Source organism: Salvia hispanica, chromosome 4 (genome assembly GCF_023119035.1).
Source record: "Salvia hispanica cultivar TCC Black 2014 chromosome 4, UniMelb_Shisp_WGS_1.0, whole genome shotgun sequence".
Classification (NCBI taxonomy): Eukaryota; Viridiplantae; Streptophyta; class Magnoliopsida; order Lamiales; family Lamiaceae; genus Salvia; species Salvia hispanica.
The window spans coordinates 23063290-23081642 of record NC_062968.1 but is presented as its reverse complement, the minus strand read 5'-3'; the positions used below and the strand labels follow the sequence as shown (position 1 = coordinate 23081642).

The 18353-nt window shown below is 37.8% G+C and overlaps 3 protein-coding genes and 1 pseudogene across 3 annotated transcripts; all 4 read left to right on the top strand.

The window, feature by feature from the left end:
* Positions 1–5394, top strand: part of LOC125220687 — a 15961-nt pseudogene extending 10567 nt beyond the window's left edge.
* A 3759-nt stretch (positions 5395–9153) lies between these two features.
* LOC125220686 (putative late blight resistance protein homolog R1B-16) lies at positions 9154–11272 on the top strand. The gene is made up of 3 exons (XM_048122838.1): positions 9154–10219; positions 10308–10654; positions 11027–11272. Exons 1-3 carry the CDS (start codon positions 9154–9156, stop codon positions 11270–11272), a joined length of 1659 nt encoding a protein of 552 aa, XP_047978795.1.
* Positions 11273–13023: 1751 nt separating this feature from the next.
* LOC125220685 (putative late blight resistance protein homolog R1A-3) lies at positions 13024–14275 on the top strand. The gene is made up of 2 exons (XM_048122837.1): positions 13024–14140; positions 14241–14275. Exons 1-2 carry the CDS (start codon positions 13024–13026, stop codon positions 14273–14275), a joined length of 1152 nt encoding a protein of 383 aa, XP_047978794.1.
* On the top strand, positions 14257–15731 carry LOC125218115 (putative late blight resistance protein homolog R1B-14). The gene is made up of 2 exons (XM_048119715.1): positions 14257–15596; positions 15680–15731. The coding sequence occupies exon 1, from the start codon at positions 14395–14397 to the stop codon at positions 15553–15555; it is 1161 nt and encodes a 386-aa protein (XP_047975672.1). The 5' UTR covers positions 14257–14394; the 3' UTR covers positions 15556–15596; positions 15680–15731.
* Positions 15732–18353: the final 2622 nt, after the last annotated feature.

The window sequence follows — 18353 nt, the reverse complement described above, 5'->3', positions numbered from 1 at the left end:
CAATTTGAACATAAAACTAAAGCAAATAAAACCCGTAGGTTGAATCCTTGTCGTTCTTGATGTTCTTGAAATCCTTCTTCAACTCCTTGCACAATTGAAGTACTCTAGCTTTTGATCTCTATGAATGTGTTCTTGTTGTGTGAAAAAAAACTCTCTTTTGATGAAGCTTGAGGTCCTATTTATAGGGGAAGATTATTCCTCATCATAGAAGGAAAAGATCTGCAAAATTTGGTAAATCTTGGAGCAAATCTAGGGCTGGTCGGATTCGCCGCCTTTCTCCGGCGGGCCGCCGCACCTTGGCCGGCGGTCGCCGCGTTGGAGTCCAGAGAGACTCTGACCCTTCGGTGGCGGACCGCCACATATCCTCCGGCGGTCGCCGGGCGAGACTCTTCTCCTAGCGTAAATTTCCGAGGCGGGCCGCCACATAGCTCTCTGCGCCGCCGGGCGCCGGCGGTCGCCGTACAACTTCGCGGCGGTCGCCGGTCGCCGTCTGACTCCAGATTTCCAGACTATGCGTTTTTACTCCCCTTTTCGGCTCAAATATGCACATTTCTCACAAAACACGTCAAAATAACAAAATGTATAGAATATGCAAATAATGGACATGTAGAGTGATTTTGATAACAAAAACGGACCAAATAATGGCCTTAAAACAGTGCAAAATCCGGGCGTATCACCTAGCACCGCTAGATATTAATCACCACTACCCAATATATCGGGATTATTGGGTTGCGAAAAACCCGCACCATTTGATAAGTCAAAGTAGTGCATAATCAATACCGTATGCTCAATGCTAACATATGTAGATTAAGAAATAGTATTTTATTAAGACCTAGTCTTTCAGTAGATAGCATAAAGACACGTCTTGTTAGATCCGTTCAGTGCTATACCATACCAATGTCATCTTATTTCAGTAAGGCTTAGAAATATGCGGACTGACATTGCAACCTTTCACGATAGGTAGTCAAAGCCTATCTAGGTTGTGAAATTCTTCTTTTTCTTTTGCAAAGCATTGCATAGATCGACCGTGTTACCTTAAAGTGGACGACGCCCACAACCGGTCTACTAAGCAAAAGACTTAGACTTTGTTTACTTCTTATGCATTTAAATGTTTGTAAAACATCTTATAAATGCACAAGCAAACACAATGTGATAATAATAGTGATTCTATTCGTGAAAGGTTGCAGTGTCAGTCCGCATATTTCCTTACCTTAGGAAATAAACGACACTGGTGTGGTATAGCACTGAAGGATCTAACGGTTGAGATAAGTCTTTCTTGCTATTTACCGAAAGACGAAGTCTCGGTGATTGTTATTTATTAATCATTGTTGACATAACATTGAGCATACGATATTGATTATGCACTACTTTGATTTATCAAATGGTGCGGATTTTTCGCAATCCAAGAATCCTGATATCTTGGGTAGTGGTGATCAATGTCTAGAGGTGCTAGTATTGTTATTGCAATGAATCGTGTGCTGGGTGAGTCCAGTTTGATAATATCCTCAAGAGGTGTTTGAAAAAGGTTTTATTATTCAGAAACCCGGCCGGTTGGAATTTATTCCAGAATAATAAATAAAGATTTTGAACTAGACAACTCTTGGAAAAAGATATTAATTAATTAAAGTCAAATAGCATACTTAAATTAATTAATGGATATTTATATCTTAAACACGAGAAATAATAAATTAAAGAGGTAAAAGCCCGGATTACTCGTAATTTGGGATTGGACGGGCAGTCAATATTATTATACTATAGTGGATGATAATAATATTCTGTTTGGACTTATATTAAATTGGGGCTCAATTTAATTAGTAAAAGTCCAACAGGTTTGAGTGCAGTGCAGGATTTGTACTGTGATATGTGTCACACGATCTAACAGGTCCAGAGGATTCGACTAGACTTCATGGGCTAGAAGATCATGAAACTTGCCAGAAAGGGGTCGTTGGGTGCACTCTGTCCCTTCAAAAAAACCTCAACCCACTATACTATAACTTAGCACAGGGAAGTAAAGGATCGATCCCACGAGGAAGCAGGTGTTACGGAACTGTATTTGAGGATGTTTTGGAAAAGGGTTGGCTGCTGCCACGCAATTTTTGTGGGTCGAGAACTTAAAACTACTGGGTATGAGAGATAAGCGAAACTTTACTCTACCTATTGGGTCTAATAGATCAGGAGAACTTTACTCTACCTACTGGGTCTAAGAAACGAAAGCGTACGGAACATACATGACTCAGAGAAAGCGAGATATTTTTAAGTTCTAAGACAGCTGGGGTAAACTTAACTAGACAGACTTTCCTAATTTGGACAGACAAGCATAAAGTGAAAAAGCAAGACAAATTCCTTAAACTACCAGGGTCTGGAAAAGCATGCAGAAAAGTAAAAGAGACAAAGTAGATCGTACTGACAGGTCTAGCAGATATGCAGAAAAAGTAAAGTACATGCAGAAAAGTACTGACATAAAGCAGATCTGGTTCTAACTACCAGCAACTTCATCTTCTTCGGGAACCAAACGAGAATAGCAGAGAAAACAGGGTATTAAACACCATGAAAACAGAGCAACCTTAAATCTAAACTTAAAACAAGACTTAGAACGAGAAATTAAAGCCTAAACTAACAGATCTACGCTACTGGACCTAAAGGATGCAGAAACATAAAGTAAATAGACATAATCATGCATAACGTAAACATCAAGCACCAAATATGCGAAACTTCAACTCCAAAACACCACGATTCAACAGATCCAAACATCTTCATATGCAAATTCCCAACCTCCAACAACAAACACAGATCTCAGCTCCAAACATTCAACAATAAACAAAGAACGAAAGCTAAAAACAAGAGATTAACATAAACTCAGAGATATCCAACCAAAAGCAAACATAAACTTCCATAATAACTGTAAATAAGTCTGAATCCAGCAGATCAAAGCAAGAAACTAGAGTTGCGAAACTTAAAAACCAACAAGGTACTAAACGAAAGCAAATAAAATTGTTTCTTCGCCTCCACAAGGCGGTGTTACACAGCAGCAAAATAACAACGATGACGAGAACCACGATGGCCAGAATCCTCCATGTCCAAGTGCGCAGCAGTCGAAATGAGAAACTTGAAGTGTGGAACTAAAGCATGGAACGAAAGCTAGAGCTAAGAAAGTGCAGAAGTGGCTGTTGACGGATTGTCTTGTTCTTCAAGGTTGAGCTCTTTATATATGTGAGGCTCTGATCCCTAGGGTATCCCTCTGGTGATTTTACGCCCTTGCCCTTGAGTAAGACTCTTTAAGATAATTTGCTCTCGCTCCATTCTGCTCCTGTCGCCAACTTTTGATTCTCCCAGGTCTGAACGACGACTTCTGACTTTTGCTTCAATTTCATCTCTTTTGCATCTGCCAGGTCCGGTAACAACAACTCCTGGGTCCGACAGATTTACTACGCACCTGAACTCAATAACGCACATTAGCGCCCCAAATGCACAGAATTTTAACCCTAAACCGATGCATGAAACGAGCCTTATCAGTGGGACATAGAGAATGTATGTGTGTGTGTGTGTATGCGTGCGTGTGTGCGTGTGTGTTTTTGTGACGTGTGATTAACACTCATGTGTGATATAAGTTGATGTTAGATCTAATATGGTTGAGTGTGAAGACTTATATGATGAATATGGCTTGTCTTGAATGATAATTGTAAACCGGATCGGTGGGGAAAAGGGGAAGCGTTGAGACATGCATGAGTTAAGAGATTGATGTTGAAACTGATTTGCGATATGTGCCTATGTGATTAAAAGGTGAAACCTCGGTTGCGAAGCAGGATAACAAAGGGAAAGAACATACTTGACATCTAAGCAGTCGAGGTGGGTTTTATTCTTAAACTCTTTTATGTTGTAAATTTATGAATGTGGAGAGATAAGGGTGGTTTTACTGTTATGCCATGCCTATGTTTGTTTTGTTATGATATTGTGCGCCTGATGCCTAGTTTGTGAGTTCGCTCCATTGGGCTATAGGGCTATGGAAATGTATAAACGAATTCGGGTCTGAGTAGGGCCGCAAACCCTACCAGGTTGTGTACACGGTGGGATCGGGAGCCGTCCTTGCTAGTCGGCCGGTCTCGTGGGCGAAAAGTGTGGCCACACTTTCGTCGCACCATGAAAATGTTGTGATTGTGGAAATTGATGAGAAAAGTGGGGAGTTGTTGGACTGGCCAGTCTATGGAAATATTTTTGTGATACTCGATGATCTTTATTTTATAATTGTAAAACTCGAGTTCACTATGGTAAGGGTGGCATAACTTATAAAATGTTTTGGTAACGAGTTCACTGAGTATTTCAAAATACTCAGCCCTGCATGTGTTTTCCTTATGTGCAGGTTGAGCGGCGACGAGCGGTTGGCGGTGTTGAGAAAATTTAATTAAATAAGATGGATATTTTGAACTTCGAATGTAGTCGTGTCTTCATACATGGCTTCACTTTCTCTTGGTTGCTTCCGCTGAATTATGAAACTTATTATCATTTGGTTGTTTTGAACTTATTCCTTTTGAATTAGAACATCGAGACATATTGTGCTTTGTTAAATTTATGTCAAACCCTTGACTTTTAATCATAGTTTATGGGATCTATTCTTCAATGATTTCTTTCTAGGTTAAACCGTTGGCTTATTGCTTTGATAGTTCCTTTAATACCTTGGTCAAATCTCTTTGAATGAAACCCTAGCCTATGTTTTTATTTCTTTTAAGTCTGTTTTGGTAGCATTCGCCGAATTTATTATACCCTAAAAATCCGGGCTGTTACAATTTTAGTGTAATAGGATTAACTTGATTGATCAGTATTGTCATAATGAGACATCATATAAGTCTGGAAGTGCGGAGTGCACGCTTATTTGAATTCATTATGATGTTAGATGAACGGGGTTCCGGGGGCAGCGCCCCCGGGTAGCGGGGTCCAAGGGGCAGAGCCCCTGGCTGGGGTCGAGCTGTGAAATTAACAGACGCACTTGTTCATCTTGTTGAAACGCAATTTTTCATCTTATTAAATCTGATCGATTGTTGTTTGGTTCTGTACGCTTTTTCTCAGATATCAACATTAGATAGTTATGTTTTCTCTGAATTTTATCCGATCAAATATTTTGGTAGAACCACCGAAATTGATTTGATCTGAAAGTGATTTCATCACGACTTTCAGATTATCCGTTCCGTTTTGTTCAATATTCTACATCTCCCTAACATCCTCTCATCTGCAAACTTCGAATTCCAGGGCCCTCTTTTCCAGCAGCGGCCTTATCCGTCTCCCGGGGCAGTTGTACATAAAAATGTTGAAATTGCATCTCAAAAGAAAAAGCAGTATTCTAATTATGCTCATATATCCAAGAGAAAGGATGGCAGTGATGGTCTTGTTGAGGCTGATTGATTGAGGCACTTGTCTCGGGCTGAATGCACAGTTTTGATGTTCTATTTTTCTCGGAGTTGAACAATTAAAGGCATTGCTGTTGTAGGGGCGAAAGCTTCGGCATAAGATGCACGTGATATACAATGTTGTTGTAGGGGCGAAACTCTTGAGTATTTGAGTCTTGTGCGTTGGATAGCCGATGAGACCAATTTCCCTAAACTCCGTTACCTCTCTTTATATGACTGCAGTAAACTTGAGGAAATCCCAAGCGGCATTGGAGAAATCCCAACACTCCAATTAATAGAGATAGGTGGATGCAGAAAATCTGCAGTGGCCTCAGCAGAAAATCTGGAAATGGAAACGACGATCTCAAACTATATAGTAGTATATCGTAAAGAAGCCTGAGTTCGAAAGGTAACTAACCATTTCTTTAACTTGAAGATTTTGAATGCTAAGCTGTATGCACTGTGATTTTGATCGTACATTTGTGTGTACACTATTCAAATCGGAGATTAATTCCATAAAAATGAATACGGAAGTGTTAAATAAGGTTTTTAATAGTACTATTAATTTGTAGATTTATACTCTCTCCTTCCGAAATAATTAACTCGCATTATCCCAAAATAATTGAGTCATTTTCTTATTTATCTTAAAATGATCAAGAGGATATATACCATTGTATCCGATAATTTTTTAATAATTGTTAATTTAGTTTCATCAGAACCTAAGTACACACTAGGATTTCCAAAAGGTATTATTCTATTATTTAATTGATTGATTTACAAATTTGAATTAGTCCCAATTTAGGAGCTAGAAATTAATTACTCCCTCCGTTTCTTGGAATTTGGCACCATTTGACTCGACACGGATTTTAAGAAATGTAATAGATTGTGGAATGAAAAAGTTAATGGCATGTGGGTCCTACTTTTATATATTAGTTTTAAAATAATATGTGAGTGGGAATGAGTTATTGGAATGTAGGGTCCACTACCAAAAATAGTAAAAGTGAAAGGTGACAATTTTTTATAGACGGACGAAAAAGGAAATAAGTGACAAATTTTCACGGACAGCGAAGTAGTATTTGTTTTATCGAGTTTATTGATTTTGGAATATTTACTGAATTGAAAACATACTTTTAACTTAAGGCAATTAAGAGTGATTTTATCTTCCTCCGAATGGTCTCTTGTTTCCTACCTAACCATTAATAGCAATACAAAAATATATCAATTAGTAAATTAATTCATTTTATTTTAGTAAGTTATTCTTTTTAAGTGATTCTCGTTCTTCACTAAATGTACTTTAATCATTTTTTTATTTCTATAGCTCTCTTAATTTACCAATTCCACATAGAAATTTGTATTGTTCTCGAATTCTTTATTTTCATGGGACAGGTGGAGTAGTATTTATTGCAATATTAACCAGTAAATTATGGAGCATTATTATATCCCTTTCTATCTCATGTCACTCTCACTTTTCTTAGATTATAAATTTTGGATTGATTTTGGAATGTAAATAAATTATTCTCACTTTTCTTAGATTATAAATTTTGGATTGATTTTGGAATGTAAATAAATTATTATTTAAGTGTAATGAGAGATTACTTAATAGGGAAATACTTAATAACTCTAGTATATATATCAAACAAATACCCTAATTCTTACTTTAAAAAAATAGTGCAAGAGTTTGGGACGAGCCGAAATAAAAAAAAAGTGTGAATAGCATGAGACGAATGGAGTATGTCATTTTGGTTGATGTCTGATAATGTCTCGTAAATAATTTATCACAAGCTATATCAATGTCAAAACCTTGATTGATTGCAAAATTATAGCAAACCAATAGTTTTGTTGCAAAATTAGAACAAATCAATTTATCAATATTTACATGTAGTAGATTTTATAGTTAATAGGCAAAATTTGAATTTAGTGAACATTTAGAAATTTTAATTTTAGAAATGGATTTTAGAAATTTTAATTTTTATTATAAGTAAATATTATAAACTACATTTCAAAATATTAAAACCTCGCCTATTATGTTGATCTCTCCTGCCTTATTTCAATTAAGTTGTTAAAATTTGGTGATGTTACGTATTTGTGTATTATGGTTTAATCGATTGTGTTTTGGCCTATAAATAAGTTAGCCATTAATATGCTGATAACAATGCCTGATTAATGCTGATGTTAATGCTAATACTAATGTTAATCTTGATGTTAAAAATAGGTTTTAATGCTAATGTCAATAATCTGTGATGTTAATGCCCTGTTGATGCTATTTCTAATGTTAATGCTAATGCTGTGTGAAGTTAATGCCATGTTAATGCTATGGTAATGTTAATGTTAATGCTGATGTCAATAATCTTTGATGTTAATGTCATGTTAATGCTGATTCTAATGTTAATGCTATGGTAATGTTAATGCTAATGCTAATGTTGATGTTAATAATCTATGTTATTAATTGTTCTACAGTGTTAATGTTAATGCTAATTAGAGGAATTATTGTTGTAGAGGTGAAAAGCTTCAGCATAAGATGCAGATTATTTACAATGTTTGGCCATGTGTACTCAATGGTATTCGGTTTGCAAGAAAAAAAAATATCAAAATACAATCTAGGATTGAGTTGTGAGATTATTTAAGTCATAGGAGATTGGTTAGTTATGACTAATTAGCTCATGATTATCCATCTAAAATTAAGTTGTGGGGCTGAATCTCATGAACCAAACACACTGGTGGCGTTCGGTTGTCATGACTAATTATCATGAGACTATCCATCTAGGATTAAGTTGTGAGATTATTTTAGTTGGAGGGGAGAGGCTATGACTAATAAACATGAGACTATCCATCTAGGATTAAGTTGTGGAGGTCAATCTTATAAACCAAACATGATACATACTTAACCATGAGATTTAGTCTTGCCAACCGAACACCCCCACTATAAATTTAATCTCGGACCAATCTTGCAAACCGAACACTCCCTTGTGTAAATAGTACTCCACCGTTTACATGATTAATAAGGCCTTCTCTTTAGTACTAGCACGAGTTGAAATTTTTACTTCATGGTCATGTTTTAATCTCATAGATATGGAGGATAAGAAGATGCTCGTGTGAATTGATATTTTATAATAAAAAACTAGTGTTACTATAAAAGTGACAATCAAATAATTAAATAAGTAAAGTTCCACTCACTAATTCCATACCACCAAAAGCATAAGAAAGTATTACTACTATATTTGCTGAAAGTCGACAATGAGCTGGCTGTCACTAATTTCAATTCAATTGATGATCAAGTTCGAGTTATTTAATTATTTTGGATTTAATCATCTTCTTTTTGTGTGATTGCAATTTGCAACTAGCTTTCCTTCCCTTTGTTTTCTGAGATCTGAAAAAAAATGGCTTACAATCTTCAACCACTCATCACCATTCTTGAAGGAATCCTTGATCCTGACCAATCACGATGGATTGTTGATGAAAACAACCCTCAACTCCGATCCCTTCTCGACAAAGCTACTTCTCTTCTAAAGCTCCTTGATAGTAAATCTTCATTCACCAAACTAGACAGCCAAATCAGAGAAGTAGCACACCAAGCTGAAGACATCATTGAATCCCACATGGTTAATCATATGCTCTCTGGATCGGATTGTGTGAGATTCACTCTTTCCACACCAGATCTGCAGCAAGTAACACGAGATCTTGATTCTGTTATGGAGCAAGCGGAGAAGCTCGTGGAGAAGGAGGATAAGAAGAGCGAGAACTTAATTCTGCTATGGATCAAGTGAAACTCGTGGAGATGGAGGATAACAAGATGCTCGTGGGAATTGAGGAAGATCTGATGCAGCTCAAGGATCGGCTGACCCGTATGGAGAAGAAGCGGGAGATCGTCCCCATCGTTGGTATGGGTGGAGTAGGTAAAACCACTCTCGCTCGAAAGCTTTATGAAGATAAATTGATTGTTGAATACTTTCATTGTCGTGCTTGGACCACAATCTCACAAGATTACAATCTGCCACAAATTCTCTTAAGCCTTCTTAGTTGCATAACTGAAAAAGAATGTGGTCAAAGTAATGATGAGTTGAAAGATATGTTATATAAGAGTTTGTACGGTAGAAAGTACTTGATTGTATTAGATGATATATGGAGCACCAAATTCTGGGATGAGATAAGGATGTACTTTCCGGATAACAACAATGGGAGTCGCATTGTGATCACCACTAGGGAATATGATGTGGCGAACTATGCAGACTCTTTGAGTTCACATCATCATGTGCAGTTGCTTGGCAAGTCTGAAAGTTGGAATCTGCTTTGCCAACTTGTGTTTGGAGAAGAAGAGTGCCCTCCTGAATTGCAAGACATTGGTCGAAAGATTGCTAGCGATTGTGGGGGTCTTCCTCTAGCCATCAGTGTGATTGGAGGGCTGCTATCTAACATGGAAAGATCAAAAGATGTATGGAGGAAAATTGGGGACAATGTAATAGCAGCAATTGCTGAATCGAACGAGCAATGCTATAGTATATTGTCTTTAAGTTATAACCACTTGCCGAATCACTTGAAACCATGTTTCTTATACATGGGAGCTTACCCTGAAGACTACGAGATTAAAGGCTCCAGACTTGTATGTTTGTGGGTGGCAGAAGGATTTGTAAAATCAAACGGGGAAAGAAGTTTGGAGGAAGAGGCTGAGGATTGGCTAGAGTCTCTAGTAGATAGAAATCTATTTATGGTTAGAAAATATAAAAGGAATGGAAAACCAAAAAGTTACAGCATGCATGATATGTTGAGGGATATATGCATCCAGAAATCTGCTGAAGACATGTTTCTGAATGCTCCCAACAAGTTCACATTCTCTAATTCACGCCGCATGAATTTTCACACATCAAACAAAATGGAAGATTTTAATGATTTAACAGAGTCAATGTCACTAACTCGATCTGTTATATGGATTAGTTATCGGGCTTTATTTTCCATCTGGTGCAATTTCTGCGGCAAGATTGCTAAGGGTGTTGGACTTAATGGATAATTTCCGTAGTTTCCCAACTGTTATATTTGAATTTGTCAACCTACACTTCCTAGGTGTCAGCTGCGATTCTAGTATACCTAGAGGAATATCAAGATTGTGGAATTTGCAAACCTTGATCAGTTATTCTAGTTTTGATGAGCCAGCTGAGCTATTGAAGCTCTCCGAGTTAAGAAATCTGAAGGTGCGTGCAATTGAGTTGTTAAAAGATGAGGAAATGAACTATAATGTCCCAAAGAAGCTGCAAAGGATTTCATTGTTTATAGATAAAAAGGAGGTAACAACTTCGGAGTGTATCCTCAAAATCTTTCCAAATATCAAAAAGTTGAAAATTTTTAATTTCTTCCGAACTACAACCACGGCAATTGATCTTAGCCATCTTCACAAGCTCGAAAAATTAAGATGCAGTCTTATGAAAACTATGTCCTCTCCAGACGGTTTCGGTCGTCGTTTCAAAGTTATATTTCCTTGTAATATTAGAAAAGTAGTTCTGATGGCCTGTGAAATGATTTTGGGAGCGTGGAGGACTCTGTGTGCACTACATAAGCTGGAAGTGCTTAGGATAATTAACTGCAGTTTTAAAAGGTGGGGAGAGACATTTGATGAAGAGTGGGAGTTAGCAGATGGAGATGATTTCTGTTCACTGCAGTTTCTATATCTTGAAGATTTGAGGATTGTGCGTTGGATAGCCGATGAGACCAATTTCCCTAGACTCCGCCACCTCCATTTACATGAGTGCAAGCATCTAGAGGAAATCCCAAGCGGCATTGGAGAAATCCCAACACTCCAATTAATTGAGTTAAATATTGCAGCAAATCCGCAGTGGCCTCAGCAGAAAGGATTGTGGAGGAGCAATCTGACTATGGAAACGACGATCTCAAACTTCGCATTGTAAAGATGACTGAGTCGTGATCGCACTTCCAAAAGGTAATTAACCATTTCTTTAACTTGAAGATTTTGAATGCTAAGTTGTATGCAGCACTGTCATTTTGATCACACATTCATGCATACACTTTCCATAAATACCATAAAAATGAACAGTGAAGTTTTAAATAAGGATTTCAAACTCTAACTCTTAAGTAATAACTTAAGGCATTTTGGAGGATTTGAATGGTGTCTTCTTTTGTTTCCTACCTAACCTTTTGTAGCAATACGAAAATATAAGAAGGATCAAAATTTGGTTAAGTTTTTATTATTGGTGCAACTTTTAAAAATGGCTAATCGTAGCTTTTGCATTTTTCTCAATTATTTCATGACAGAAAAAAGTTTGAGAAGTCCGAAATGGCTCTCAGCCCGCACAATAATACATCTAATACATCTAATAAAAGTGACTCAAATAAGTCCATATATTTTTGTTGGTTTTTGGGCTTCTATCAGGAGCTCGAATAATTCGGTAAAATTAAAAGGTGGAGTTGTAGTACCCTAACGTAGAAACGGGTTATTAGGGCCCACCCGAATGGTTTGGTGGATTGAGCAGGCTGGCTGGTCGGGTTGTGGGTTAGCCCAACAGGCTGCACTTTCCAATCAAAATTTTAGTATTACCTTATATAGAAATAGAAATTGTACATGTTCATGATTGGGCTTCGGCCTTTTCCTTATATAACTATAAATTTAAGACTAACTAACAAACTTTGCTCTCATGCATGATTATTGAATGCATTTTCATGTTTCAGCTATGCAACTTTAAAATTAAAATTATATAGGTATAACATCATTTCATGGCATGTATTCAAATCCTTTTCACATCTTTTGTCCTTTTTCCTTCTTAATCCTAGCCCCACGATTTTGTCATCTGACGGTTAGATTAATGTCACGTGTCATTTAATAATGCACATTTTCATTCTAATAATGCATAGCGGCTAATAATGCAACATTATAGACTAATAATGCACATTTTCATTCTAATAATGCACAGCGGCTAATAATGCAACATTATAGTGCATTGATCACAACCATCCAATTCAAGGATCCAAGGGCTGAGATTAAGAAGGAAATAAGACACTTAGGGTGCAAAGGAGCCTAACGCACCCCTCATTTCATTGCTTATATGTTGTAGAAGAATGGTACAGTGCTATTTATAGAAGAGTAGCTATTCAACTGCAACAATCTAACTAACATCCTAACCGTCTACTTCCTATCTCTTACGTCTCCCATGCACCAATAAATTTCTCCAATTGGGGAAAAATTATTATTACTAATGTTTTGAATAATTCGTTCCTTGTGTTGTTTATGCATATATGGTGATACTACTAAATTTAATATGGGGTGTTTAATATTGGTGTTGCCTGTATACTTCATAAAAGAAAGGGTGATGAAAGAGACGTTGATATTACAATTCAAATTCTTATTTTTGAGATATGAGCAATATGAACAACATCAGTTACATGTAACTTTTACAGATCATTATTGATTACCCTACTAAAATAATGCAAATCTTGGATAGATTCATCATTCAAGGCCAAGTACAACCATCTTAATAAAATTATATCCAACTACACAATACTATACTACTATCAAATAGAGTAACAGTATTATAATATTATCTGCTCAAGCCTCAAGGTCAACAATCATCTTGTTTTTGTGCTTTTGCAATTTGCAACAAGCTTTGCTTCCTTTGTTTTTCAAGCAACAAGAGATCTGGAAAAAATGGCTTACAATCTTCAACCTCTCATCGCCATTCTTGAAGGAATCCTTGATCCTGACCAATCACGACGGATTGTCGATGAAAACAACCCTCAACGTCAATCCCTTTACAACAAAGCTACTTGTTTTCAAAAGCTCCTTGATAAATCTTCACTCACCAAGCTAGACAGCCAAATAAGAGAAGTAGCACATCAAGCTGAAGACATCATTGAATCCCACATGGTTAATCATATGCTCTCTGGATCTAATTGTGTGAGATTCACTCTTTCCACACCAGATCTACAACAAGTAACGCGTGAACTAGATTCTGTTATGGAACAAGCGGAGAAGCTCATGGAGATGGAGGATAAGAAACTTGATTCTGCTGTGCAGATGGAGGATAATAAGATGCAGTCTAGCAGTTCATCATTCGGTGTTGTGATAGGAATTGATGAAGATCTGATGCAGCTCAAGGATCGGCTGATCGGTCTGCAGCAGAAAAAGCTGGAGATCGTTCCCATCGTTGGCATGCGTGGAGTAGGGAAAACCACTCTTTCTCGAAAGCTTTACGAAGATCCTTTGATTGTTGATCACTTTGCATATCGTGCTTGGGCCACTATCTCACAAGATTACAATATGCGGAAAATTCTCAAAAGCCTTCTTCGTTGCATAACTGGAAAAGAATGTGAACAACCTTCTGATGAGTTAAAAGATATGTTGTATAAGAGCTTATTCGGTAGAAAATACTTGATTGTGTTAGATGATATATGGAGTACGAAATTCTGGGATGAGATGAGGATGTATTTCCCAGATAACAACAACGGGAGTCGCATTGTGATCACCACTAGGGAATCTGATGTGGCGAACTATGCTGACTCTTCGAGATCGCAGCATCAAGTGCAACTGCTTAGCGAGTCTGTAAGTTGGAATCTACTTCACCAACTTGCGTTTGGAGAAGAGGAGTGCCCTCTTGTATTACAAGAGATTGGTCGAAAGATCGCCAAGGATTGCGGTGGGCTTCCTCTTGCCATAAGTGTGATTGGAGGGCTACTATCTAAGATGGAAAGATCAGAAGATGTTTGGAGAAAAATTGGGGACAATGTTATAGCAGCAATTTCTGGATCAGATGAGCGATGCAATAGTATAATGTCCTTAAGTTATAACCACATGCCAAATCACTTAAAGCCATGTTTCATATACATGGGAGCTTTCCCTGAAGATTTCATGATTGAAGGCTCCAGACTCAAATATATGTGGATTGCAGAAGGATTTGTAAAATTAAATTGGGAAAGAAGTTTGGAGGAAGAAGCTAAGGATTGGCTAAAGTCTCTAATTGATAGAAATCTATTTCTGGTTAGAGAATACAAGAAGAATGGAAAACCAAAAAGTTACAGCATGCATGATATGTTGAGGGATATATGCATCAAGAAATCTGCTCAAGACATGTTTCTGAATGGTCCCAACAAGTTCAGAGTCTCTAATCCACGACGCATGAGTTTTCACAAATTGGAAGATGATAATGATTCAACAGAGTCAATGTCACTAATTCGATCTGTTATATGCATTGGTTTTTGGAATGCAGAGTTTCCGTTTGGTACATTTTTAGCGGCAATATTGGTAAGGGTGTTGGACTTGGATATGCAATGCAATAGTTTCCCAACTGAAATATTTGAACTAGTCAACCTACGCTTCTTAGGTATTGGGTTCTCCTCAAGGATACCGAGAGGAATATCAAGATTGTGGAATTTGCAATCCTTGATTGCTCCTTATTCCAAGTTTGATGAGCCAGTTGAGCTATGGAAGCTCTCTGAGTTAAGAAATGTCAAGCTATTTGGATTTGAGTTGTTAAAAGATGAGGAAAGGAATTGTAGTGTCATGAAGAAGTTGCAAAGGATTTCATTTAATATTTATGAAAAAGAGGCAACAATTTGGGATGGTTTCCACAAAAGCATTCCAAATATTAAAAAGTTGTGTGTTTATGATTTTGTCGAAATTACACCGACGGCAATGGATCTTAGCCAACTTCACAAGCTCGAAAGTTTAAGATGCTCTGATATCAAAAGTATATCCTCTCCAGACGGTTTCGGTCGTCGTTTTAGAGTTATATTTCCTTGTAATATTAGAAAACTAGTTCTGCTTGAATGTGAAATGATTTTGGGAGCGTGGAGGACTCTGTGTGCACTACATAAGCTGGAAGTGCTCCGGATAATTGACTGCAATTTTAAAAGCAAGGAGGAGACATGTGATGAAGAGCGGGAGGCAGCGGATGGAGATGAGTTTGAAAGCGAGGAGGGGACATGTGATGAAGAGTGGGAGTTAGCAGATGGAGATGTGTTCTGTTCACTGCAATTTCTATCTCTTCAAGGTTTGAATGTTGTGCATTGGTTAGCCGATGAGACCAACTTCCCTAGACTCCGCCACCTCAGTTTATATGGCTGCGATGATCTAGAAGAAATCCCAAGCGGCATTGGAGAAATCCCAACACTCCAATTAATTGAGGTAGAATATTGCAGCGAATCTGCAGTGGACTCAGCAGAAAGGATCAAGGAGGAGTAATCTGAAAATGGAAACGACGATCTCGAACTTCGCATCTTAAGGTAACTGATAAGGCTAATTTCATGCATCGGTTATATGTGAAAAATGTTATAATTTGCTGGGTCTAACACGTTTCCTAAGCCAGGTGTGTGAAGAAAAATCGCTAGATCAAGGAAGTGTTGAAGGAGATGGTCTAGCGAAGGAAAGGAATGAAGTGAGCAAGATTTAAAAGAAAAGATGGCGTGACAGAGGAGTCAATAGCTGAGGGCAACAAAGTCTTATCTATACCTCGCTGGGCCCCACTCCAACGCCTATATATAGAAGAGCATGCAACGCACATTGGGAGACACTTTTTTTTCACTCTTCTTAGCTCACACACATTACACACACTTGGGAATGGGAGATCTGGGGTAGTCGGGTACGAAGGTCACTTTCTTTAGAAGTTTCGCGGTTGGTAACACCGTCCGAGTGTGGACGAAGATACAATTCCTTTTAATTTCCGTTGTTTTGCTCGTTTTTGCTGTCGAACTTCACTTTTGGGAGTCGACCTGGTTGTTGATGATACTTATTGTCTTTCCGCTTTGTTGATTTGCGTTTAGCAGTTGAATTTCAAGTCGATTTGCGTAGATCTCTTTGCTGGTAGTTTATTTCTACAAGTATTATGTCGATCTCTGTTTTATTTTGATGTTGTGGTGTTTGATATGGGAATTTGGTGATAGATCTGTGGTTTATTGACTGTTTGGAGGTTTTTGTTCAAATCTGAAGTGATGAAGAGTTTCTGTTGGTTGGAGTTCGTGTTGGATGCTTGGATCCGGAGTGGATTTAGCGTCTGAGGTTGGATTCGACGTGAGGAAAGATAGTTGTTAGATGGATTCGAGTTTTCTTCTTGTTTTCTGTTTTGCTTCGTCTAGTGTCTGCAGATCTGTTTAGTTCTTCGTTGTTTATGCATAAATTTGATTTAAAATTAGTTTGCTCTGTTTTGATTTCGTTCATGTTAAATTTCTTATGAGTTTTACGCAATTTGGTTGTAGGAGACGATGTCGCTGTTAGTTAGTACGAGAGTTAGTTATTCTGCCAGCTTTTCGTTCGTACCTTGCTTTTTCAGTCATGGTCCCCACAGTCGGTTTGTTTCCTAGGTCTAGTAGTGAAGTAGTTTCTTAGATCAAGTGTTGAGCAGTTAATTTCCTTTGCAACGTTCTCTTACAATTTCGCCTAGGTCTAGCTGTTAGCTTAGGAGTTTTAAAGATTCTCAAGTCAGTTTAATTTGTTTTCCTCAACCCAAGAAAAATGCGTGGCAAGCAGCCAACACCAAAAACACACCCAAATCCTTGAACATGAGTATTACGCATCCTTCTCTGTGGGATTGATCCCTACTTCCCTATACTAGGTTTAGTAAAGTGGTTGAGGGTTTTTGAAAGAAGTGCTCTGTGTGTCCGACGACCGGGATTTCCTGCGACCAACGAGTTCCTAGACCGCGTGATCTAGTGGATTTGCTGGACCTAGGGAACCTGTTATTTCCTTTTGAACACACTATACACAAGAGAGGATTTTCAGTAACTAACCATTTCTTTTAACTTGAAGATTTTGAATGCTAAGTTGCATGCACTCTGATTTTGATGGCATATTCATGCATACACTTTTCAAATCGGAGATTAATTTCATAAAACGTAAATACACATGTTTTGGGTATGATTAAAATGTACTCCCTCCGTTTCTTCATAGTTGAGGCGGAATTTTTCGGCACGGAGTTTTAGAAATGAGTGTTGGGTGTGTTAAATAAATAGATAAAGAAAAGTAAGAGAGATGAAAAGGTAAGAGAATAAAGTATAAAGTGAATAAAGTAGAGAGAGTAAAGTAAAAAAGAGAGAAAAGTTACCATATATGGAAATGACTCAACTATGAAGAAACTTCCCGAATGGAAAAATGACTCAACTATGAAGAAACGGAGGGAGTATCCAAATTTGATATCAGAACTAAGGTCAAAGTTTGATAATACTCTCACAAAACTGATGATAATGCTCAGTAGTAATGATATTAATGCCATGTTAATGCTAATATTGATGCTGATGCTAATAATGTATTGTATTAGGCTCCGAAGAATCAGCTGGCTCCAACAATGAGCTAAGGAGCGAACATATCCATGACAAACATTGATACGGTTAAAGAGTGGAAGACTTACAAGAGGGGAGAGAGAGGAGTGGCCTGACTGAGTAACAAGCAACAGCAGTGGAGGGAATTTCAAATTAGTTTGTTAGCAAGAATATCTCTGGTTGTTCAGGTTGTTAGGTTGTTAGTCAATTTCCTAATTTCATGTAATTTGAATTTTAAGTAGTTGATATGGTAGTCTATAAATAGGGAGAACCGAAGGAGAGAAATCATGTCTGAAAGTGATCATTTTGTAGACGACTCTGTCGTAGGGCCTTCGTGTGAGGATTGTGTCTTTCCATTTATTTCCAGCAATAAAAGTTCCAGTTCCTTTCCCTCTAATTAAGTGTTTATTTCAGCACACCTCGTGCTAATTCTGTTTGGGTAGCCTTTACTCCTATCAAGTGGTACGGTGAACGATGGTTAACTCTCGATCGGATGTGCGACTAGAGGAATTGGAGAAGGCTACGAGAGATCTGGAATAGAGCAGGCTCGTGTTGGATGCGGCGGTGAAGGAACTGAACGCCCAATTCCGCTGCACTGATGACCAAGTGACGGAGGTACGATCAGAACTGACCGCCATGCTTCAGGAGATGCGCGCAGGTTTCGCTTCGCTCAAACTTAAGGATACTTCCAGACATGGGGACGATTCCACCTCAGCGAATCAGGGGTCA